Source organism: Cannabis sativa, chromosome 6 (assembly GCF_029168945.1).
Source record: "Cannabis sativa cultivar Pink pepper isolate KNU-18-1 chromosome 6, ASM2916894v1, whole genome shotgun sequence".
NCBI lineage: Eukaryota > Viridiplantae > Streptophyta > Magnoliopsida > Rosales > Cannabaceae > Cannabis > Cannabis sativa.
In genome coordinates this window covers 41,737,013-41,762,967 of record NC_083606.1, presented here as the reverse complement: position 1 = coordinate 41,762,967, position 25,955 = coordinate 41,737,013, and the positions used below count along the sequence as shown (strand labels likewise).

At 34.0% G+C, this 25,955-nt stretch overlaps 1 protein-coding gene across 1 annotated transcript; it reads left to right on the top strand.

The window, feature by feature from the left end:
* Positions 1-431: 431 nt before the first annotated feature.
* On the top strand, positions 432-3,728 carry LOC133038846 (DDRGK domain-containing protein 1). The gene is made up of 8 exons (XM_061117252.1): positions 432-790; positions 897-999; positions 1,337-1,443; positions 1,814-1,915; positions 2,087-2,248; positions 2,675-2,731; positions 2,831-2,867; positions 3,249-3,728. Exons 1-8 carry the CDS (start codon positions 671-673, stop codon positions 3,452-3,454), a joined length of 894 nt encoding a protein of 297 aa, XP_060973235.1. The 5' UTR covers positions 432-670; the 3' UTR covers positions 3,455-3,728.
* The last annotated feature ends 22,227 nt before the right edge of the window (positions 3,729-25,955 follow it).

Below are 25,955 nucleotides of genomic sequence, written 5' to 3'. Positions count from 1 at the left end.
CGAACTTTGACATGTACTAAATCATGCCCCTTGAATTTTTTTTACCGTTAAAAATTCCCCCTGAACTATTGAGATTGTTAAGTTTAAGGACTTTTGTCTAATTTCATTCAATTTTACTGTTTCAGGTACTAAATCATGCTCCCGAGACTTTGATATCTACCAAATCATGCCCCTCAAACTTTTATATGCATTAAATCATGCCCCCTGAACATTCATCCATGTTAGAATTTTTTTACTAAAATTAGATAAAAGTCCTTAAATTTAACAATGTTAATAGTTCAGGGAGAATTTTTAATGGCCAAAAAAGTTCAGGGCGCATGATTTAGTACATGTCAAAATTCGGGGAAAAAATTGCTAATTAGCCAAACAAAAAACATCGATGTAAAGAAAATGAATATAAAATCTAATTTATTCTTATTTAGCGTTAGCTCAAGTAGTATGTTAGTGGTGTTGGGTTCGAGTCCCAAATGATACCATAGATACATATATAAAAGCTTAAATAAATAAAAAAAAAATACTCAATTTTGTGCATAATCGATGCTTTCTTTTTCTTTCTTTCATTTCTTAATCATAAGGCATTTTCAAATCAAATCGACGATTCAAATATTTCTCTTCGTCGCGTTCTCGGTTTCTTCCTGAGCTTTCTCTTTGTAAGCCAGGGAGGTCAACAATGGAGGAAACGTTGGCTATAATTCTCTCAATGCTTCTACTTGCTGCGTTGGTCCCCCTTTACCTATGGAAGCGCCGTCAAGATTCTCAATCAACTCATGAACATGACGAACCGCCTCAGGTTAGGGTTTCCTCTTATAATTGTATATATGTAGGGGTTTATATTTATATTTACTACTCGAGAAGAAATTTTCTGAAATTGTTTCATCTGATTATTTCCATATCAGGCCCGCCAAAGTGAAACTGTGGTGCGTTCTACTGCTACACGGCGGATGCGTCGGAGGCCTGCTTCTGGAGCAAGTTCATCGTCAGCCCCAGCTAGTCATGCAGGTCATCTACACACATACATATATATGATTAAGCATTACACCCTTTTATCAAATTCACTCATGGATTCTGTATCTTCGTTTTTTTTTTCACTTGATTTAGTTTTACGGTTTTATTAGGATACATTAGCTATGTAGGTCTGAAACAATGCAAGTTAATGCAATATCTTTTGTAAATAGAAATTCAGGGATATGATATCGACTATACCAATTTATGTTTTGTTGCTAATACAAAATCTTGTTTGAGGTGTTTTGTTGATCTTTTGTTTGTTTTTAGTACTTAGTATTTGTAGAGTGTTGTGGTATGTTGTGAGTTAATTATTTGCAGTACTTGATTACAGAATCTGTTGATGAAAGTGATGATGAAGCTGCTGGTGCTGAGTATTATAAAGCTAAATCACCAAAGAAAAAGGAGAAGAAGCGGCAGGAGCGGGAGGCCCAACGACAGGCAATTGGCCTTTATATTCCATGATTACCTTTTATGTGTGGAATTGATTTTATTAATTTCTTTTCTTCAATTTCATTACATATTTGTTGTCTACAATGTCAGTAGAAGTTCTAATTGTAGTGAGTTATGTGGAATATAGAACTGATTTACTTCCTTTTTTGAGTGAGTTTTCTAAATTATCCGTCGGCATGTTAATTTCTTCACTCCATTTGAGGATTGCTTTACCTATTATGAATAATAGGATTGACAAGCTTAATTCTAAGCTTATCAATCATTCCCATCAGAAACTTGACATTGGTTTTGGCCCTTTGTTTTCATTATTTTCATGTGAATGCTATTCTTTCTTATTTGTTGAATTGATTGTGGTTAGGCTGAACAAGCTGCACGAGAATCAAGGCAAACAAAACAAGATTGTTATAATGATTTGAGGAAGAGGAAAGAGGAGGAGCGTGAGGCAGAAGAGCGTAGGATGGTGGGTGATTGTGCTTTTGTTTCTTTGGTGTTGGAAGTTTGAGCTGATTATTTCGGTCTTCCATTTTTCCATGCTTTTGCTTAACAATATGGTCTGTTTCTTCTTCAACAACAAAATAATAGAATAAAATAAAATAAAATAACAAACAAACAATATGGTCTGTCTCTACAGGAGGAAGAAGCATTGGCCCAAAAGGCTAAGGAGGAGGAAGCTGCAGCAATGGAGTTTGAAAAGTGGAAAGGTGAATTTTCTATAGATGCTGAAGGTACTACAGAAAATGAAGTGCAAGGTGGAAGTCAGGATTTACTTTCTGATTTTGTGGAATACATTAAGGTAACGATTCAACTCTTACATTTAGGACAACAAATATTCTTCTCTGTTTATCGAGAGTGGAAAATATAGATTAGACAACTGATTCTGCCTGGACTTAACATGCTGGTTACCTTAACTATAGTTAACAAGCTAAAGTTAAAGATCATGTTGTGTGCGGCTAGAATCTATTAGATTAGTCAATGCAAGCTTTGAATTTGAGATGTGCTTATGCTTCATAACACATGAGCTACTCATGGTGGAGTTTTTCTACGTCCAATCCAACATAGGAAACTATTTTAAGATATGCTATTGTCTATTGTATCTCACTGAATGTTAAACCCCACTTCCCATTTATGTATATGATTGAAGAAAATGTATCTATCCAAATAGGTAGTTAGATTGGTCATTTTGCCACTAATTCATGTTTTTTATAAATTAATATTGCAGAAGCAGAAATGTGTTCCTTTAGAGGATCTTGCTGCTGAATTCAAGTTAAGGACACAGGTAGGCTCACTACTGTTTTGGTATTTCAATTTTGTTAATTAAATTTATGTATCTGTTCTCTTTTGTTTTATTATTTGCCTTGTTTTTGCCTCTATGCAGGAATGTATCAATAGGATTGCTTCCTTGGAGAGTATAGGTATGCTATGTTTTATTTCTGTTTCAACAAGAGTGTTATTATTTGATGAATATTTCTTCTTGCAACTATATTCTATCAAGAAATGGCTAGTTCAGCTGTCAGCAATTAGGGGTTTCTCCTGTTTATTTCAAGCTTTTTCTTATCTCTTATTTTCTGGCACTTTTTACTGAGAATCTATAATGTCTTACATTCTGTATCCATTTCATATCTCCCATTGACTTATCATGCTACTTTCTCTTCTACCATATCAGGTTAATAATCTATTGTAGCGATTGGAACTAGTGCAGATTTAATTTGCTGGATAATTGAAGTACATGCATGTTTACAACAATGCAAATTTAGTTAAAATTTAATGTTGTTTTGTTGTAATTGCCAAAATAGGGCGACTTTCCGGAATTATGGATGACAGGGGAAAGTATATTTACATCTCTCAAGAAGAAATGCAAGCTGTAGCTGAATATATTAAGCATCAGGGCAGGGTTAGCATTTCACACCTTGCTAGTAAGTCCAACCAGTTTATCGATTTGGAATCGAAACCACATCTAGCCGACGAATTAATTAGCACCGAAGAGATCATTGTCTCCTAACTAAAAAGTTGACCATAGCCTCTTATGTAAACAAAATTTTAAGTCCAAACATGTATAATTTTAATTTTCTAGCAGTAAGGGGTAAAGGCCACATGAGTTACTAGTCAAAAAGTGAAATATTAATTCTATTCAATAGAAAAATGCACTTTGAGAAGTTTTACTAAACTTTGTCTATTTTTTTTGATGTATTTTCTCTCTTTGTAAGTTGTTTTGTCTGAAGATATATGTATATATTTTACTTTTATTATTATTATATTAATATCATATTTTTATATATCATTAATGTATATATTTGTATATGAGATATTAATAGTTTGGTAAGTAAATACGTTGCATTAATTGTTTTATATTATGAAATATTATTTATGGATGTTCAAATCACTAAATTAATTATTACTATTAATGCTTAATTGTATCTTTTTTTATTACATATTGATTTAGTTTCTTATTCTTTTAGTCAATACTTTTGTATAAGAAGGTAGGGGTGTTCACAAAGTATCCGATTCAATCTAATCCGCACGATCCAATCCAATCCGCAAAATGCGGATATCCGCACTTGTGCGGATTGGATTGGATTGAAAAATCTAAAATCCGTACTTGTGCGGATTGGATGTTGTTTGACCTCAAAAAGTAACCAATCCAATCCAATCCGCACTTAATTATATATATTTTTAAAAAATTATAATATGTAATATATATTAATTAAAAAAAGACACAAACTTCTAATTTCTTAATTTTCTTTTTTAGTAATATATTGAATTGGTGTATTTTATTTATTTTGTAATAAAAAACACAAGAAAAATAATTCTTATTCACATAGACACATACATATAAAGTTTAAATATATATATACTAGCTTATTTATTTTCGTAATTAGATACATATATATTTTAGTGTAAATCTAAAGATAAGTATATATATATTGATATATATGTATATTGGTTTAATTTGTATATAAATAGAGATGGAGATTAAGAAACATTAGTCTTTTTTTAAATTTTTTTCTATGAAATATTAAATAATTTATTATTAAAAAAAATAACCAATCCAAAATAACCGATCCAATCCGCACTATTGCGGATTGGATTGGACTGGATTTAAACTCTTATGCGGATCGGATTGGATCCAAAATATGAAATCCGCACTTAGTGCGGATTAGATGTTGTTTGACCAAAAAAGTACGGATTGGATCGGATGAACACCCCTAAAATAAGGGTTCACCTTATTGGAATAAATAATTAAGAAATTCTCATTTAGTTTTTCTTTCTCTCTTTATTTTCTTCTTCTTTTCTTCATATCTATTTTATATTATTCTACATTATTTTATACTACGTTATCAGCATGAGTCTCTACCAAAGTCTCAATGTAAGTATTTTGTTAAAGTTCTTAAATTGTTTTAAAGTCACGATACACTAAATATATATTTATATATATATATATTCATTTGACTGAAATAGTTTCAAGAATCTTTTGTTTTTTTTTTTATTTATATATCTATATATTATATATTTATGTATATGTTTTTATATGTTTATTATTGATTTCATATATATATATATATTATGTTCTTATCATTTATAATATTTACAATATATGTGTGTCTATGATATAGTAGAGAAAATCTATATAAATTATAAATATATCTTGAAAATTATGTATCATCGATAAAATATTGCATATATCCTGAAGATTATGCGTCATCAATAAAATCTTGTATATAGCTTGAAAATTATGCGTCCTCAATAAAATCTTGCATATATTCTGAAGATTATGCAAACGTAATATTCATTATATTGTTGACTGATATATAATGAAGAGATGAATACATATTTATATATATGTTCTTGTATTCTTTGAGGACAATGTGAAAAGTAATCTAATATCGATATCGATTTTGACAAACATTTCCTGAAGTAAATATTTTATATTTGTCAAAAGAAATATTATATTTATGTGAATACAACTAAAAAATTATTAAAAATGATTATTATTGATGCAATTTTATAGAGGGTTTTGAATAAAAAAAAAGAGAATGTTAAGAAAATTGCATTGAAACATCAAAGTATAAGAATAACAATGAACATGACTAATGTTATTTAAATACACGAGACGTGTATTTATTGTTCATCATTCCCTGTAGAGAATGATACGAATTGAAGTCAATTACTTTTAAAGATTGTTATTCATGTTATTATACATTGCTATTACTTGCAATATTTATATTAAAAATTATTGCATGTAACATATTTTAGAAGACTATACAAAAAATTATATTCATATATTCTTGAAATATTGTAAAAGAAATTGTTGAATAATTTCTTATATTTTTATGGATCAACAATCGTAAAAGAAATTTATAATGATGTTCTACTTGTTCAACGTCATTCCCTGAAGTGAATGCAATATTGTTTACTACTCAAATATTTTTAGAAGAAATTAGAAACAACCAAAAGATGAAATACCACACACAATCAAAGTGCATGAAATCTATATATCATGTGTGAAATTGAATAATAGTAGTCGTGTACCTGCAGTACGGACACACTTATAATCAAGATAAAATTATATTTGATTATTGAATAGAATGTGAAATGTACAAATTTATTGTACATTTAGAATATTTAAATATCGTTCCCTGAAGAAAATGAATAGACATGAAATTCTATTTCAAAGAATATAGATTTTACATATATTGGTAATGCCAGAATCAAATTAATATATACATATTTTATTATTTCTTGAAATTAATATATACATATTTTATTAAGATATGTATATATATTTACTATTTAATTTAGTTTGCATATTCACAGAAGTGAATATATAATTTACTAATATTTGTTAGTGATCCAATATAATCAAAGTGATAAAGAATCACAAAATGATTATTTGAAAAGCCTTCTGAAGAAGTCTTACATACAATTGCTACTCGGAATGGTAAAATATCTTTGTATGTACCTAGATGTATTATTTTTATCTAGTTATGAAAGTGACAAGAAATAACTTATTATATGTACTGGTTGTACATTTAAATATAATATATCAAGTCATGATAATTAGACTGATGAATAGTCTATTAATAAATTAGACGACTTGTTAGAAAGATACAAGAAAAAATGAAGGCTATATTATGTTTATATAGATTTGACCATTACAATAACATGATGAAGTTGTCATGTAAATTATACACATCATTGAATTGATCATAGTGATTCCTGAAGAAATATAAAGTTTGATAAATATAATAGAGACTCCTGAAGAAGGTATATGTTTTGGAGAATAATATAATTATATTATTCGTGTATACAAAAATGAAACTTGTTAATTCCATTTTTGGCATATTTAATTGACAAAAATATTTTATTATTTATTGTATATTTTGGCTGGTTGTGTTTAATATGGTTTCCTATTTTGTGTATTCAAACTTGGAAGGAAAGTTGTCTAGCTTTCCTATTTTTGGAAAAAAGGTAAAAATGGTAAGTTTGGTTACCCATTTCGTTTTTATCTAACCAGCTGTATAATCTGATCTTGTGTTGAGTTTTCCATTTTCTCAGATCAGATTTCTTGAAGAGAAAACTGAAGCTAAACTTTCCTTTTCTATTAAAGGAAAGTTGTAGTTACTGCCCACGATTCTGTAGGTACAGAAACGGAAATTCCTGGACTGATTGAAGAATTATTTTAGGGAAGTTTCTAGTGGGTTGAGGTCTTGTTCAGACCGAATGTAAGCTGTCAATAAGATGTATATTCATTATAAATACATCTTATATCAGCTAGGTTTTGTATCTCTTTCATTTACTTTCATATCTTAAGGAAAGAGTGTCTTTGTTATGTAGAGAAGAGCTGTTCGACTCTTACTCTGTTTATTGTTGTTTGTATTGTCTTGAGTTTGTATTCAAGTCTACAACGAAGAAGAACAGCAGTGCAACCTTCGGGAGAAGGTATTTACAAGCTTTCGGGAAATTGCTTTTGAAGTCTTACATCGGGAGGATACAAGCACACCTTCGGGAGAAGGGTTTTACAAGCTTTCGGGAGATTGCTTTTGAAGTCTTGCATCGGGATGATACAAGCACTCAACCTTCGGGAGATGGTTGTATAGGCTTTCGGGAGATAGCCATTAAGCCTTGAATCAGGAGGATTCAAGCACTCTTCAAGGTGATCGAAGGGAGTTCGAGCTCTTGGAGTTTTATCAAGATTCGGTTAGTAGGTGGACTACATCAAGCTTACGGCATACAATAAGAGGGAGTCTATTTATGCATAGGTCAATTACTTTGTATTTTTGATACCGATCTAATGAATCTTATCTCTGGGCCTGGCCTCGTGGACTAGTAACAATCTGAAAGGATTGTTGAAACCACGTTAAAAAATCTTGTGTGTTTTACTTTTATGCACTGTTTGTTTTTCTGGGTTTCTCTAGAGTTACAGAGTTGTATTCTGTAACTACGGAAAAACTGTTTTTAGTACCAGTTTTATTATTCCGCATTTAATTAATCATTTAATTAAATAATTAAACTGGGAATAATAAAATACGGAATTTCAAAACTTGTAATGATTATGTTGTAGTGATTTTACATTACTTTATGAAAGTTTCATTGAAATACAAATTATAGTGAACCTGAAGTTCATGAATTGAGTTATTTTGACATGGATCAATCATATGCAATAAACTATCAAAGGATTTGACTAAATTTTATTTAAGAACCAGAAGATTCTTCTCATTGTTAATTTATAAGGCTCAAAAGAAAAATGTGCACATATTTGCACATAGAAAATATTTAAATTATATTTCTTTAACAATCTTGAGCCATTGTTAGATTTTTATTGCATAGTTTCTTATCGATGTGATAAGATTATATGATCATGCATTTACAAAATTTATAAATTTATGTATTTCTAATTATACATGTATGACTCATTCTTAGAAATGAATTAAGTTCATAGGTATTGAACTTGAAGCTGAAGTTTATTGAACCTGAAGTTTAATGTCATATAGTATATATGAGTTTAAATAAATATTGATTCATTGTGATATATTGAAATCCCTACAGGTGTATTAATATTATTAGATATCACAATTTTTAAAAATTATCTCGATCAGGGAGAGAGAAGCAGTTGGGATCGATGATAATTTTTAAAAAATAATCCTTGCACAAAGTATATAAGAACGATATAGTTCAAAATGATATATACCAACTACAAATCAATATTATTCAAAGTTGAGTTAGAATGAGTTGACAACGCCTGAAGCGTAAATGAACAATGTAGAAATTATTAATAAATGTTCATTTGATTTGTCCTGAAGTTGTTAAATCTAGAGGTAGTGTAATATCCCAAAAATAAATAATATTTAAATAGACATATTTTATTAAATATGTAATTATTTTGGTAACGAAGTAAGATTATGATCTTACTTAGGGTAACTATTGAGAATTTATTTAATGATATATATAGCGTAATTTATTAATTACGGATATTATATTGGGATATGTGGGTACCGAGGATACCATTTTTGAAATAAAATATTATTTTTTCGGGCCCGGCAATTGTGGAATTTAACGATGTGGTTAGTAATGTCACGACGTTAATAGATGGATTATTTTGAGGATATTCTGGACTAGTTTAGAATTTTAGAATGTCGGTTTGGTGGATTAGTAAAATTACCAAAATGCCCCTAGGTTATTTTAAAGTTTAATTTCTTTGGGGGGGGGGGTAAATTAGTCATTTTGTATAATAGGTATTTTGACTTTCTAGACTTTGTGGGCTGCCCATTATTATTAAAAAGAAAAAAAGAAAAGAAAGAAAATAATAAGAAACCCTATTTATGGGAAATGCTTCCAAGGCAAGAAACAAAACTTTTTCTTCTTCTCCTTCTTCTTCCCTTCGTGTGAACTAAAAACCAGCAAGCAAAGGATCAAAACTTCACCATTTCTCTTGAATTGAAGCAGCTTGTAGAACCTAAGCACAACCTAGAAGCAATCAAGGTAAGTTCTATGCTTTGTTCTAAGAATTTAATTGGTTTTGGAGTAAGGTTTTGTGTTTCAGTAGCTGTAGGAGTTAAAGTAAGTTAGGGTTATGTTTAGTTTAGATTTTTGAGTATGCTGAAAATTGATTTGGGTGGTTTCCATGGCTGGTTGACTTGAGTTGCATTGGATGAAGCTAAAAATTAAGTTTTCTTCTCTTGAACATGTGATTTTGAGTTAGAGATTGAATTGTTGTGTTTTGAAGCTTGGAATATGTTGTGTTATGGTTATTATACTGTTCTGTAAAGTTTGGGATCAATTGGTTAGGTTTGGAGCAAGTTTTGGGACTTTGAAGAGCTAAAATTTTCGAGTTTCTGCTGTGGTGAACCGGAATTCCGGATGGTACAGGGCTGCACCAACTGGAATTCCGGATGGTCAATTTTCAAGAATCCCCGATTTTCGTATTTTAGCCATAACTTTTCACTTGGGTGTCCATTTTAGACATTCTATATACCGTTTCGAAGCTTATGAAGAGCACTACAGTATGAGACATAGATTAGAGCCAAAAGATGTATTTTATTTTAAGGTGTTTTCACCATAAGATTCGGTAGAAAACCCTAGGTTATTTTATGCGGGTTCTAGACAGTGTTTTGGAATAGACCCTTATTGATTTACTTTTGTCGTGACATAGGACCCGAGATTGTCAAGCATCGTTCCACTCAGGTTGGCCCCCACGCTTGAATGGTTATGGCCTTAATTATTATCAAGACTTTGATTAAATATTTGTTGAGCCTAGGTTATGACCTAGGGTGGGAAATGGTTAGTACCGTTACGAGTAATTACTCTTGAAACTGCGGTTAGGTTTCTTACTTATTGTTTGCTTCATCGGGCAACGATAGTGACATATTCAGCTCGTGGTTAACGAGTGGTACAAGGGGTACTTTATAAAGTACCAGGATTGTGTGTTTATGGTATTGTGTAAATGTTTAAGCATGTTGATATGAGATTGAATTGATGGTTATTATCGGTTATTGTTTTATTCACTTTTCTTCCTGAGTCTTTGTGACTCACAGGTGCTTTATAGTGCAGGTAAAGGGAAGGCTAAGGTTGAGCAGCCATGAGTACGAGGTTGTAGCAGCAATGTACATATCAGCCGCAGTGGCACGGCCTAGTGAACAGGATGCTCTATTTTGAATGTATTAGGGAATACAAAGTTTATGTTGTAAAAACACTATTAAACCAGTTTTAAAACACTTTAATAACAGGGGGACCCCGTAGTTAATATCACTTATCTTTTATCATATAGTTTTATATGTCTATTTTTAATTATAAAAAAATTTAATTACCCACACTTTTAGTACAATTATATGGTATATAAAATAAGAATTTTATAAAAATACACACACGTGGCCTCCCTGTTGGACAGGGCGTTACAATATTGTATCAGAGCGCCAAGGTTTTAGATCCTGAAGACTGGTTTGATATACATCGGCTGCAAGGAATCGTTTGACTCATGGTTCAGTAAGCTTTTAGTTAATAGATAATTTGTTAATTATCTGATAGCCTGATTATATGAACTGTGTTAATTGAAAATGTGTGGGAAGCATTATGATATATGGAAATACTTATCAGTATTGTTATTACTTGGAATGTGACCGCAGGTCTATAGATTATGCACCCGAGGCGGACTGGTAGGGGTAACCGCGAGCTAGCTGGGCTCGAGGTTGCAGGTGAGGGTGAGAACCCTCCACCACCACCAAACTGGAAAGAGCTATATGCCGCGATACAAGAGACTATCCGGCAGCAGGGTGAGCAAATTAGAGAATTGAGAGAGCAGCGAGCAGCGAGCTCAGCCTGCTCTAAACCCTAATCTTGATCCTCCAGCACCTCTGGTAGTGCCACCGGATGCAGGGAATCGTTTGGAACTGTTGTATGAGCGGTTCAAGAAGCAGAACCCGCGAGTGTTTGAGGGTGGTGCTGATCCACTCAAGGCAGAGCAGTGGATGAGTATGATAACATCTATTTTTTATTTTATGCGGGTCGAGGATAATGATCGAGTCAGGTGTGCTACTTATATGTTGCGAGATGATGCCCGTATTTGGTGGGAGATTGTGTCTCAGGGTCATGACCTGAATAACATGATTGTTGGAATTATTTTACCAGGATCTATTTACTATCATGTATGTGATTAATAACCTAATATGAATTCTAAAACAATGAAAATAAACACATATAAAGTTAGAAAACCTTACAGTGGGTGCAGCGAAATATTATGACTCCTTCCGTTCAGATCTCTAGCCCTTGATTCCTTTCTATAGCAGAGCATCACCAAGATCTGAACCTGGATCTTATTTTCTCCTTCTTTGATGCAGAATTTCCATAGTCTTACATACTATGATTGAGGTACCACTTGATGTGTGTGGGCACTACTCTCTCACAAGGATTTCAAAAATTTTCTCTCTTTTTCTCTCATAATTTCGTGTGATATGAAGCATGAAGAGAAGAGAACAAGGGCTGCTATATATAGGGAAAAGGGAGAGCACAACTTTCCAAATAAGCAGTTTCCTCTTTTACTGTGTAATTGATTAACTGCCTTATTTAGTGTGATCCACCACTTTTCTATTATTGCTAGGCTTTGATTAGCAATTACATGGCAATTAAAATTGAAAATAATAATTGGGAAACACACAAAGAGGTGGCTGGCCATAGGGTGAAATGGGCCTCACTTGGATTTTGCAGTTTCCTCAATTTTATTTTTATTTCTCCAAAAATGCTATTTTTCAAATTCTAATCATTTAAATGCCAAAACTAATTATTTAATAACTAAAATAGATTATTAAATAATATAGTCATTTAAAATAATTATTAATTATACATACAAAGTCTCTTAATTAATAATTAAACCTAGAAACCCTTTTATTTACGATTTCATCCTTACTAAGTGAGAATTCATAAAGTAGACATAGTCTAACTTTTAGAATTATAATTGATTAATTAAAATCAATTAACTGAGTCTTACAAGCAGTATGGTCTCAACTAGTATGGGGACCATGGGTCTATATAACCGAGCTTCCAATAAGTTGAACCGAATTTACCAAGTAAATTCCCTAACTTATTAATTCCTCATTGACTCCACACTTAGAACTTGGAATTGCACTCTCAGTCATATAGAACGCTCTATATGTTCCATGATATAGACACGTCATTAGCTATCCATTGTTATAACCCTAATGTGATCAATGATCCTCTATATAGATGATTTACACTGTAAAGGGATTAAATTACCGCAACACCCTACAATGTATTTTATCCTTAAAACACTTAACCCTGTATAAATGATATTTCAGCTAAGTGAAATGAGACCTCCACCATTTATTTTCGTTTGGTTAAGCTCGAAGGAATCATCCTTTACTTTCTATTTGCCAAATAGAAGCTATAGATTCCATATTTATGTTAGCGCTCCCACTCAATTGCATTACCGTGTTCCCAAAATGTACGTATCACCCTGACCCAAAAGTAGGCTTAACTAACAAATCAAAGAACACGAGTAACACTCTTGAGATTGAACCTAACCATATCAGGATTAAGATCATTTGATCTAGGATCAACAGGCGATATTGAATTGAATAGATATTACAGTAAATTTTAATATATCTAATCAAAGTTCAATATCGATCCCTTCCGATGTATACTCCATACATCCGATAGTGGTAAACTTTGCCAATGTCCTGGAAAGGACATAACACTTTTCCAAGGTGTAAGAATACCTATCGCTGATTATACCATGTCAGTCTAAATCCAGTGTTCTGACAAATCAGGGAACAAACTTTTGAACATATAATTAAGATTATATTCCACTGTGCTGACAACACTATAATCTTAACAAATTCATATGTTATGGACTTAAAAAAGAATTCATACATTATATACATATAATCATGAAATAAATCATGTGAACCATGCAACATAAAATGTTATTTCTGATCTTTATTAATAAGTAAATCTGATTATGTTGAAATGAGTTTTATTTAGGGCATAAAACCCAACAATGACCTGGGATGCCTTCCGGGCCTTGTTTTATGGGAAGTATTATAATGAGTCCTTTCGGGCAGCAAAGGCAAAAGAGTTTATATGATTGACTCAGGGCAGCATGACTTTGAGAGAGTATGCCACTAAGTTTGATCGACTGGCAAAGTTTGCTTTAGATGAGGTGGCTATTGAAGGTGCTAGGAAAGCAAGGTTAATTCGTGGGTTGGATGAACATATCACACGGGATGTGATTGTTGCTTCTAAACAACCGGGGGTTGCTCGAACTTATGCCCAGATAGTTGGACTAGCTCTAGTTTCTGAGGGTGTAGAAGATCAGATACGAAAGAAAAATATTGCCAGAAGAGATTCATGGAAGTAGACATCTGGTGTTGGTTTTGGAAGGGGTACTGACCTCGGTGACCGCAAGAAAAGGCCTAATGAACCATCAGCTGTAGGCCCAAACAAAACGCTCCAGGGTAACCAAGGCTTCCGTCGTGGTGGGAATGAAAACTGGCAGACTTTCCCTGAATGCCCGCGATGTAAAAGGCGCCATCAGGGCGAGTGTCAGGCCAGAGTCTGTTTCCACTGTGGGGTAGTGAGTCACAGGAAGAGAAATTGCCCACAACTATTGCGACTAGAGAAAAAGAAGGATGATACACCCGCTCCTGCCCGAGTGTTTGCTCTAACTCAAGCTGAGGCTGATGCTGGTCCTTCCACTGTGACAGGTCAGTTTTCTGTTGCTAGAACTTTATTGACTGTTCTGATTGATTCTGGTGCGACACATTCTTATATTTCAAGTAGAATAATTGAGAAATTGAATAGGCCTAGTGATGTACTTGCTAGAGGCTTGGGAACTTTATTGCCTACTGGAGAGTTGGTTATCTCCAGCAGGTGGGTTCGATCCCTTCCAGTAATTGTGGAAGGAAGGGAGTTATCAGTTGATCTGATAGAAGTGAATTTGGAGGACTTTGATGCTATTTTGGGTATGGATTGGCTTGCAAAATACAACGCCACTATTGATTGCAAAAGAAAGATGGTAACTTTTCAGCCTGAGGGCGAGGACCCCTTTGTATTTGTAGGTAAGATGCAGGGATCCTGAATTCCCTTAATTTCAGCATTTAAGGCAAGAGATTTGTTGTGTGAGGGGTGCATCGGTTTCTTAGCAAACGATGTGGATGTTACCAGGGAACCACCAGCGGGACCAGAGCATGTCCTAGTGGTTCGAGAATTTTTGGATGTTTTTCCAGAGGAGTTACTGAGGTTACCACCGAAACGTGAAATTGATTTTGAGATTGAGCTAATACCATGGGCAGAGCCTGTATCAAGAGCTCCCTACAACATGGCACCTGCGGAGCTGAAAAAGTTAAAAGTTCAATTACAGGGGATGATGGATTTAAAATTTACAAGACCAAGTACCTCACCTTGGGGTGCACCAGCTTTGTTCGTGAAAAAGAAGGATGGAACTTTACGAATGTGCATTGATTATCGGGAGTTAAACAAGTTGACAGTGAAGAACAAGTATCCACTGCCAAGGATAAATGACTTATTTGATCAGCTACAGGGAAAGACCGTCTTTTCCATGATCGATCTTCGATCTGGTTATCACCAGTTGAGGATTCGGGAAGAGGATATTCCCAAGACAGCTTTCCGGACCCGGTATGGACACTATGAATTTCTGGTAATGTCCTTCGGATTAACAAATGCCCCAGCAACATTTATGGACCTGATGAACCGAGTGTTCAAAGACTTCCTGGATGACTTTGTTATTGTTTTTATTGATGATATTCTAATTTATTCAGACTCAGAAGAGACTCACGAAAGGCACCTTCGGATGGTGTTACAACGTCTCAGGGAGCATAAATTGTATGCCAAGTTCAAGAAATGTGAATTTTGGTTGTCTCAGGTGAGTTTCTTGGGACATGTGGTAAGTAAAGATGGTATTCTAGTAGACCCGGTAAAGATCGAAGCAGTACGAGACTGGCCTCGACCTAAGTCAGCAACTAAAATTAGAAGTTTCCTGGGGTTGGCAGGGTATTATAGGAGATTTGTTAAGGGCTTTGCAAAGATTTCTACGCCCTTAACATAATTGACCCGAAAGAATTGCAAGTTTGTTTGGACTGACCAGTGTGAAAGTAGTTTCCAGGAACTGAAACAAAGGTTGATTACCGCTCCTGTGTTAACCTTACCGAAAAGTGATGAAAAGTTTATGATTTATTGTGATGCATCCAAGCAGGGGCTAGGCTGTGTTCTTATGCAGTCAGGGAAAGTGATTGCTTATGCATCCAGGCAGTTGAAAGAGGATGAACAGTGGTATCCTACCCATGATATTGAATTGGCAGCAGTTGTTTTTGCATTGAAAGTTTGGCGTCACTATCTGTATGGTGAGAAGTGTGAGATTTATACTGATCACAAAAGCCTCAAGTACTTTTTCACTCAGAAAGATTTAAATATGAGGCAACGACGATGGTTAGAACTGGTCAAAGATTATGACTGCGAGATTCTCTACCACCCTGGTAAAGCAAATGTGGTAGCGGATGCTTTAAGTCGAAAAGGACCAGGGTAGGTCTGTGAACTAATGAAGATTTCAGCAAAATTGGCTGAGAATATGACTAGAGCGGGAATTGAATTTGTGATTGGAAAGCTTGCCAACATTACCCCGTAGTCTGATCTGCTGGAAAGAATTAGAGTAGCTCAACAAATTAGAGAATTGAGAGAGCAGCGAGCAGCGAGCTCAGCCTGCTCTAAACCCTAATCTTGATCCTCCAGCACCTCTGGTAGTGCCACCGGATGTAGGGAATCATTTGGAACCGTTGTATGAGCGGTTTAGGATGCAGATGCCGCCACTGTTTGAGGGTGGTGCTGATCCACTCAAGGCAGAGAAGTGGATGAGTATTATAACATTTATTTTTGATTTTATGAGGGTCGAGGATAATGATCGAGTCAGGTGTGCTACTTATATGCTGCGAGATGATGCCCGTATTTGGTGGGAGATTGTGTCTCAGGGTCATGACCTGAATAACATGACCTGGGATGCCTTTTGGGCCTTGTTTTATGAGAAGTATTATAATGAGTCTATTCGGGCAGCAAAGGCAGAAGAGTTTATACGATTGACTCAGGGCAGCATGACTGTGACAGAGTATACCACTAAGTTTGATCGACTTGCAAAGTTTGCTTCAGATGAGGTGGCTACTGAAGTTTCTAGGAAAGCAAAGTTCATTCGAGGGTTGGATGAACATATTGCACGGGATGGGATTGTTGCTTCTAAACAACCGGGGGTTGCTCGAACTTATGCCTAGATAGTTGAACTGGCTCTAGTTTCTGAGGGTGTAGAAGATCAGATACGAAAGAAAAATACTGCCAGAAGAGATTCATGAAAGCAGGCATCTGGTGTTGGTTTTGGAAGGGGTACTGACCTCAGTGACCGCAAGAAAAGGCCTAATGAACCATCAGCTGCAGGCCCAAACAAAAGGCTCCAGGGTAACCAAGGCTTCCTTCGTGGTTGGAATGAAATCTGGCTGACTTTCCCTGAATGCACGCGATGTAAAAGGTGCCATCAGGGCGAGTGTCAGGCCAGAGTCTGTTTCCACTGTGGGGTAGTGAGTCACATGAAGAGAAAATGCCCACAACTATTGCGACTAGAGCAAAAGAAGGATGATACTGTTGGGTTTTATGCCCTAAATAAAACTCCATTTCAATGTAATTCATTTTATTCAATATCAATAAAGAAACAAAAGTATTTTTCATTCATTTGTATGTTTTGGTTCATCTTATCAATTGTTTGTCTATTTGATTTATAAATTCATCCAAACCCTTTTCACATACTTGATCCTGTTTATTGTGTTGTCAACACAGTGGAAAGTAAACATGACTATGTGATTAAAGATTCCTAGATTTATCAGAACAATGGGGTTTTATTGATATGACAATCTACAACAGAGTTTACTTGCATTTGGAGAAATGCTATGTTCTTTCCAGAGCATTGGTTAAAGTAAAGCTTGGGTTGGATGCATAGAGTATGCATCGGAAGGGACCGATATTGAACTTTGACATAGATTTATTAAACTTACCGTAAAATCTATTCAATTCAATATCACCTAGTTGATCCTAGATCGAATGATCTTAATCCTGATATGATTAGGTTCAATCTCAAGGGTGTTATTCGTGTTCTTTGATTTGTTAGTTAAGCCTACTTTTGGGTCAGGGTGATACGTACATTTTGGGAACACGGTAGTGCAATTGAGTGGGAGCGCTGACATAAATATGGAATCTATAGCTTCTATCTGGCAAATAGAAAGTAAAGGATGATTTCCTTCGACCTTGACCAAACAAAAATAAAGGGTGGAGTACTCATTTCACTTAGCTGAAATATCGTTTATACGGGGTTAAGTGTTTTAAGGATAAAATACATTGTAGGGTGTTACGGTAATCTAATCCCTTTACAGTGTAGATCATCTATATAGAGGATCATTGATCAAATTAGGATTATAACAATGGATAACTAATGACGTGTCTATATGGTGGAACATATAGAGCGTTCTATATACTGAGAGTGCAATTCTAAGTTCTATGCGTGGATTCAACGAAGAATTAATAAGTCAGTGAATTTAGGACTTAAATTCTTGATCTGCTTATTGGAAGCTTTGATATATAGACCCATGGTCCCCACACTAGTTGAGACAATACTACTTGTAAGACTCATTTAATTGGTTTTGATTAATCAATTATAATTCTCAAATTAGACTATGTCTATTTATGAATTTTTCACTAAGCAAGGGCGAAACTGTAAAGAAAGAATTTTTATGGTATATCTTTGTTTGGTCTAATTAATAAATATGATAAACGACAATATTATTTAATAATTATTTATAGTTATTAAATAGTTGAAATTGACATTTAAGTGGTTGAATTTGAAAATTGGCGTTTTTGAGAAAATGAGATGCAGAAATGATAAAACAGCAAAATTACAAAAGTGAGGCCCAAATCCACTAAGCCATGGCCGGCCACTTATGTAGGCTTTATCATTTAATATTTTCATTATTTTAATGCCAAATAATTCAAACCTAACCCTATGTGGCATGCTATAAATAGATAGTGATGGCTTCAGGAAAAGTAACTTTTGCATCTTATTCCTTTCAGAGAAAAACCTGAGCCATCACAATAAACCTAGCCGCCACTCTCCTTTCTTCTTCTTCATTGATTATTTCGAACCCTCTTAGTGATAGAGTAGTGCCCACACACAGCAAGTAGTACCTCAATCATATTGTGGAAGATCGTGAAGAAAGTAATTCAATAAGAAGGACATTCGGGCTCAGATCTTGATAATACTCCGCGACAGAAAGGATACAAGGGTTAGAGATCTGAGTGGAAGGAGACGTATTATTCCGCTGCACCCAATGTAAGGTTTCTCATACTTTATATGTGTTTATTTATAATGGTATTAGAAGTTCATATTTAGGGTGTTAATCAACATACTTGTGAGTAGATCTAAGATCCTGGTAAAATAATTTCCAACAACTGGCCTCAGAGCAATAGTAATTGATTTGCTTGCAAGAGATTTGGACTTGTATGTGATTTGGATGGTTTCATGTTGATCTGTGTGCTATATGATGATTGATTGATGTTTGTGAATTTTCGTGAAAAATAATTAAAATCCTGTTTTTGGAATTATTTTTATTGGATATTTTGGAAAAAAATCAAGCAATTTACGTTTTTATAGAACTCAATTTCGATTTTATTTGAATTAGTTATGAATTTTTGAAAATCGGAAAAATATCAGGAAGGTGTCACCCACCTACGCGCGCGGATGAGGGTGCAACCCTCGGATCCACGCGCTCAGACACAAGCTCGACCGAGCTTCCTCGGCCAGACAAGATTTTGTCTGAAACTCGCCCCTTGCGTGTGCGGAGAGGCTGCACGCAGCCTCCTGCGTCGAGGTTTCACGATCATCCTTCCCTGCTCGTGCGTGTGGACAGTATGCAATCCGTACCACTTGCAATTTTTTTGTTTTCTTCGATTTTTCATGCTATTTCATGGAATTAACTTCCGATTTTTTGTGTAGTTTTGTATTTTGATTTTTACTTTTCATATTTCAAATCTAATTATCAGAAATAAATTAATTTGAATTTTTTTTTAAAATTAATTTTAGATATTAGTGTAATTTGAATTTGAAAATAGGTAAAAATCTATCTTTTTGCTTAATTTTTTTATCTTATTTTTAAAATTTGATTATTTTATCTTATTTTTAAATTTAAGGTCAGATATTAATTTTTTTTTGAACAAAAAATTACTTTTTAAATAATTTGACCTTATTTAAATTTAAAATAAGATTACTATAATCATGATATCTTGAATAGAAATAAGATATTTTGCTAACTTTTAAATTTTGTTATTTTTTATTTAAATTAAATTATAAAATGTGAAAAAATATTTATTTTTTTGATTTTATATTTAATTTATAAAATAACATGACATTTTTAAAAGTGGTTAACAATTTTTTTTTGAAATGATATTTAGGTTAGTTGAAACCTATTTTTTTTAAAATTGTAGGTTTAATTTAAATTTTTTTTATTATTATTTTATTTTATTTAAAATGCCGAAAAATATTTTTTTTATTTATTTAATTTTTGTTTCGAAAATAATTATTTAAAATTAAATAAATCATACATCCAACTATCAACCTCATCTTGTTGCAGGAGTATGTGTTTCAGCTTTGTGTGTAAGTTTTATAAAACCTATTATTTCTTGATCTAAATTGCCATGGTTAACTTGTTGATAGATCTAATGATCTGATTTTAACCCATGGTTCAATTGTCAATAGGTCAAGTGAATAATTTGTAACAGGTAAATTTTACATTCTTGTTTCATCTGTGTATGACCTAGTAACATGATAGGATCCATCCAAATCTGTGTGCCTGTGTGAGCCTATATGTTTACTTTTGTTATAGATGCATATAGGTTGTTGCTAAATAAAATGTCATAGATTGATAGATTTTATTTAGCCCCATTTAGTTTTTGGGCCTATTCAATTAATAACAGTTGTTCATTTTAAGGTTAAATTCCTCTCTTTTGGGCCTTGTGTGAGAGTTGGGGGCCAATAGAAGTGGGTACGACATACTGAACCCAGCTCCCCCTCACATGAACTACCCCAATTGTGAAGGTCCATTTGCCTAATTTGGATAACTGTGCTAGGTTAATTAAATTAGTTTAACCTAATAAAATTGATTAGCAACATAATTAATTTCATTTATTTTGAAATTAATTTAAGAAAACATAGTTTAATGAATTATATTCTAGATAAACTTTATGTATTTTCTTGTTTTAATTAAATATAGAATTATAACCAACTAGATTCTTTCTAAAGCTTAATTTAAATTATTTCATTAAATATTCCTATTTAAGTTGAAAATTAGTTATTTCTAACTAATCAACTTAAATCTGAATATCTTTTGAATTTTAAATTTCAAAATTAAGTTGAGGAATTTTAGGAATTGGTTATTAAGATTCTTTGGATATTTTTTAAGTTGATATTTTTTCAAATATGGATAAACTTAAAATGGAATATTTTCAAATTAAGTGGTTACAACTTAATTTTAATATTTAATTAAATCATAATTTGAAAAATATTTAAGTTGGTTTTTATTTAGATTCTTCTAAACAACTTAAATAAGATATATTTTTTTTTTCAAATTTGTTCCATTTTTAACTTTCAAATTTATTTTTCGAATTTAAATAATAATTGAAATTCAATTAAAGTTGGACTTTTTTTATATAATTTTTTTTTACTAAAACCAACTTTAATTTGTAATTTTTCATTATTAAAATATGGAATAAATGATTAAATAAAATACATATTTTAAAATAGTGAGCTTTAATCAAAAGACATTCGATCTCCATTGTTGGTTTTACATAGCTTTTGTTTTAGTGAGTAATCCTCCCTAATGGAGGAACGTTCATTAGCAAGTTAGCACCGTTTAATCTCGAAAGATAAGTATATTTGTAAGTGTTTTATATGGTATTGATCACCCTAATGGTGGCGACTGTATTTGACTTACAAAATATGAAACAATGGTGGAAGCTCATGAAATAGGAATGACCTTGACTCTTGCCTAAACGGGACAACATCAGATTCTCTTTTTGATCGAATAAAAGGTTGCTAGAATGATTATCATTTTAGATGAATTGACAACTCTATTCAATGGATGATGCTTTGACTCTCGCCTAAACGGGACACTGTATCAGTTTGTTGGAAACCTTGGAAAATAAACTATGTTAGATTTTGTATTTTTATAACATACCTGATTATTTGTTATTTTCTGAACTTGTGTATGAATTTATCGAACCAAGACCTTACTTCTGTTTTATTGATGTGTTGTAGTGCAAATATGAATAACCCTCACCCCAATCCACTCCTACTTAATATCTTAGCAAAAGAACTCTATAGTGTGAAAATGCATCCTGGTAGTTGCATAAACTCGCACCTGTTGATGATGAATCTGAAGTTCCAAAAGGCAAATCTACTGGGAATTGAATTATCAAAAGAACAATGGGTACAATTCATTCTTAATAGTCTTCCTCCGGAGTATAATGGATTTGTTGTATCTTACATAATCAACAATTTTAACTCCAACATGGACAAGCTCGAAGCAGAATTACGAGCTCATGAACTGAATTTAATTGCAATGGGACCTCCTGGTTTTGCAAACTTTAATCAGAGGAAAAGGATTAAGCATGAAGGCTCTAACAAAGCTGCTTCTTCAAGTACAATTATCAGACATAATCTTCTATTTTCGAATTGTAATGAAAAGGGACATCAAGAAGAACGATGTCCCCGACTTTTAAACAATTTAAACGAAGGTAATGCTTTTGTCTTTGAATCATGTGTTTTAGTGAATGACAAATCCACATGGACTGTTGATTCTGGGTCTACTAACCATGTATGTTCTTCATTGCAGCTGCTTGAAACTTGGGAAAATCTGCTTCCAGAAGAGTTAAAGCTTAAAGTTGGGAATGGCGAGTTAGTGTCGGTCAAAGCTAAAGGAAAAGCCCGTATCAAGTTTCAACAGAAATTTTTAATTTTAGATAATGTTTTATTTATTCCAAAGTTTAGTAGAAACTTGATTAGTGTTTCATGTTTACAAACACAATCTTATATATTGAATTTTTCGAGTTCTTATTGTTCAATTTCTCGTAATGGAATTCATATATGTGTTGCTCACATGGAAAAAGGGCTTTATGTTTTAAGACCGAATACACAAATCTCACTAAACAGTTAACTTTTCAATGTAGCTAAACCTAGAAACCTAAAAAGAAAAGAGATTGATAATGATGATCAAACTTATCTATGGCATTTACGTTTAGGTCATATAGGTTTTGATAGACTCAATAGGCTAACCAAAGACGGTCCATTGAAAAATGTCGTCTTAGGTGAATTGCCAGTATGCGAGTCATGCCTAGAAGGAAAAATGACCAAACGTTCTTTCTCTACAAAGGGAGAGCGTGCCAAACAACCCCTAGGGTTAGTGCATTCAGATGTTTGCGGACCCCTGGATGTAAAAGCCCGAGGTGGTTATGAGTATTTCGTCACTTTCATTGACGATTACTCTAGATATAGTTTTCTTTACCTAATGCAATAGAAATCTGAAACGTTTGAAAAGTTTCAGGAGTTTCATGCTTTGGCTCAAAACCAATTAGGTAAAACATTAAAGATCTTGCGAACTAATAGGGGTGGAGAATATATGGATATGCAGTTCAAAGATCATTTAATTGAACTTGGAATCGAATCCCAATACACTACCCCAGGCATTCCACAACAAAATGGAGTTGCAGAAAGAAGAAATCGCACTCTTTTGGAAATGGTTAGGTCTATGCTGAGTTATTCAACTCTGTCTACGTCCTTCTGGGGATATGCTATACAGATGGCAAACGACATTTTAAATGTTGTTCCATCTAAAGCAGTCCCTAAGACACCCGTCGAACTATGGAATGGTCGTACACCTAGTTTACGCCATTATAGAATTTGGGGGTGCCCTGCTCATGTCTTAAGAAAGAAAGAAGGCAAACTGGAATCGCGAACTGAACTTTGCATGTTTGTCGGGAATTCTAAAGAGACTAGGGGTGGACTGTTTAAAGTCACAAGGATAACAAAGTGTTTGTTTCTACAAATGCTACTTTTCTTGAAGATAACTATATTAAAGACAACAAACTGAAAAGTAAAGTTGTATTAGAGGAAATGCTTTCAGATATAACTCCTTACAATGTTCCGTCCTCTTCCACTCAAGAAGAGGATAATCCCACTCCCTCAGTCGAACCAACTGAGAAAACTACTACCAAAGTTCCTGTTCAGAAGATCACCGCTCCTCGTCGTAGTGGGAGGGTTTCAACAAAACCACCTCGTTATGGCTTGGATGGTGAAATCAATATGGTCGTTGGTGACAGTATTGATGACGACCCATTAACCTATAAACAGGCAATGGCAAGTCCGCAACGGAAACGATGGTCAGCCGGCATGGATTCAGAGATGGATTCCATGAAAAAGAACAAAGTTTGGGAATATGTAGACGCACCTGATGACTATCGTCCAGTCGGATGTAAGTGGGTTTACAAGAAGAAAAGAGGCGCTAGAGGCGAAGTCGAAACTTTAAAAGCTAGACTGGTTGCCAAGGGTTATACCCAAAGAGAAGGTGTGGACTATGAGGAAACTTTTAGTCCTGTCGCCATGCTCAAATCCATCCGAATTCTTCTCTCCATAGCAGACGCTTTCGATTATGAAATCTTGAAAATGGATGTCAAGACAGCCTTCCTTAATGGGGTCCTTGAAGAAACCATCTATATGGAGCAACCAGAAGGCTATGTTCTTCCAGGGCAGGAAAAGAAAGTTTGCAAATTAAATAAGTCTATCTATGGACTTAAGCAAGCTTCTCGCTCATGGAACAAAAGGTTTGATGAAATCATCAAGACCTACGGCTTTCTTTATAATGAAGATGAACCTTGTGTTTACCAACTCAAGGAAGACCAAGTAGTAGTATTCCTGGTCCTTTATGTTGACGACATTTTGATTATTGGAAACAATATCAAGAAAATGACTAACATCAAGGAATGGCTTGACACTCAATTCGATATGAAAGATTTGGGTGAGGCAGCCTATGTTCTTGGTATTCAAATTATTAGAAACCGGAAGAACAGATCCCTTGCTCTCTCTCAAACAACTTACATTGACAAAGTTTTAGAGAGATTCTCCATGAACAACACCAATGGGGCGAATATGCCTTCTAGATATGGTATTCGTCTATCTAAGGAACAGTCTCCTACTGATCCTCAAGAGATAGAGGACATGGCAATAGTTCCTTATGCTTCTGCAGTTGGTAGTCTAATGTATGCAATGTTATGCACTAGACTTGACATCTGCTATGCAGTTGGAATCGTGAGCAGGTATCAGTCGAATCCAGGTCAGGAACATTGGAATGCTATTAAGTATATTGTGAAATACTTAAAGAGTACAAGAAATTATGTGTTAGTCTACAAAGGTGGTGCTTTAAATCCCATAGGCTATACCGACTCAGATTTCCAGGCATGTCTTGAAGACAGGAAATCTACATCTGGGATGGTGTTTACTCTTGGGGGTGGAGCAGTGGTTTGGAGAAGTGCTAAACAAACCGCGGTTTCAGATTCTACAATGGAAGCAGAATACATAGTTGCAGCAGAAGCTGCCAAAGAGCTTGTCTGGCTGAGAAAGTTCTTCACCAGTATCGGTGTCGTGCCTGGAATGGAAAAGCCTCTAGTCTTACTTTGTGATAATAATGGAGCAATAACCAACAGTAAGGAACCTCGAAGCCACAAGAGAAGCAAACACATAGAAAGGAAATATCATATCATCAGAGAATATGTGGCAAGAGGGGATGTAGTGGTTGAGAAAGTGGACACAGAAGACAACTTAGCTGATCCATTCACCAAAGTCTTGGCAGTGACTGCATTTAAAAAGCACCGCCAGAATTTAGGACTAATTGATATGTACTGATTAGTTTTATATTAGTGCAAGTGGGAGTTCGCTGGCTTTTATGCCCTAAATAAAACTCCATTTCAATGTAATCCATTTTATTCAATATCAATAAAGAAACAGAAGTATTTTTCATTCCTTTGTATGTTTTGGTTCATCTTATCAATTGTTTGTCTATTTGATTTATAAATTCATCCAAACCCTTTTCACATACTTGATCCTATTTACTGTGTTGTCAACACAGTGGAAAGTAAACATGACTATGTGATTAAAGATTCCTAGATTTATCAGAACAATGGGGTTTTATTTATATGACAATCTACAACAGAGTTTACTTGCATTTGGAGAAATGCTATGTTCTTTCCAGAGCATTGGTTAAAGTAAAGCTTGGGTTGGATGCATGGAGTATGCATCGGAAGGGAACGATATTGAACTTTGACATAGATTTATTAAACTTACCGTAAAATCTATTCAATTCAATACCACCTAGTTGATCCTAGATCGAATGATCTTAATCCTGATA

What these genes read in the sequence shown, in the direction of transcription:
- LOC133038846 (XM_061117252.1), top strand. Translation starts at nt 671, where the DNA reads ATGGAGGAAACGTTGGCTATAATTCTCTCAATGCTTCTACTTGCTGCG. An exon ending in AGCCCCAGCTAGTCATGCAG is followed by an intron (nt 1,000 to 1,336) that starts GTCATCTACACA and finishes ACTTGATTACAG; the next exon opens with AATCTGTTGATGAAAGTGAT. An exon ending in AGGCAGAAGAGCGTAGGATG is followed by an intron (nt 1,916 to 2,086) that starts GTGGGTGATTGT and finishes CTGTCTCTACAG; the next exon opens with GAGGAAGAAGCATTGGCCCA.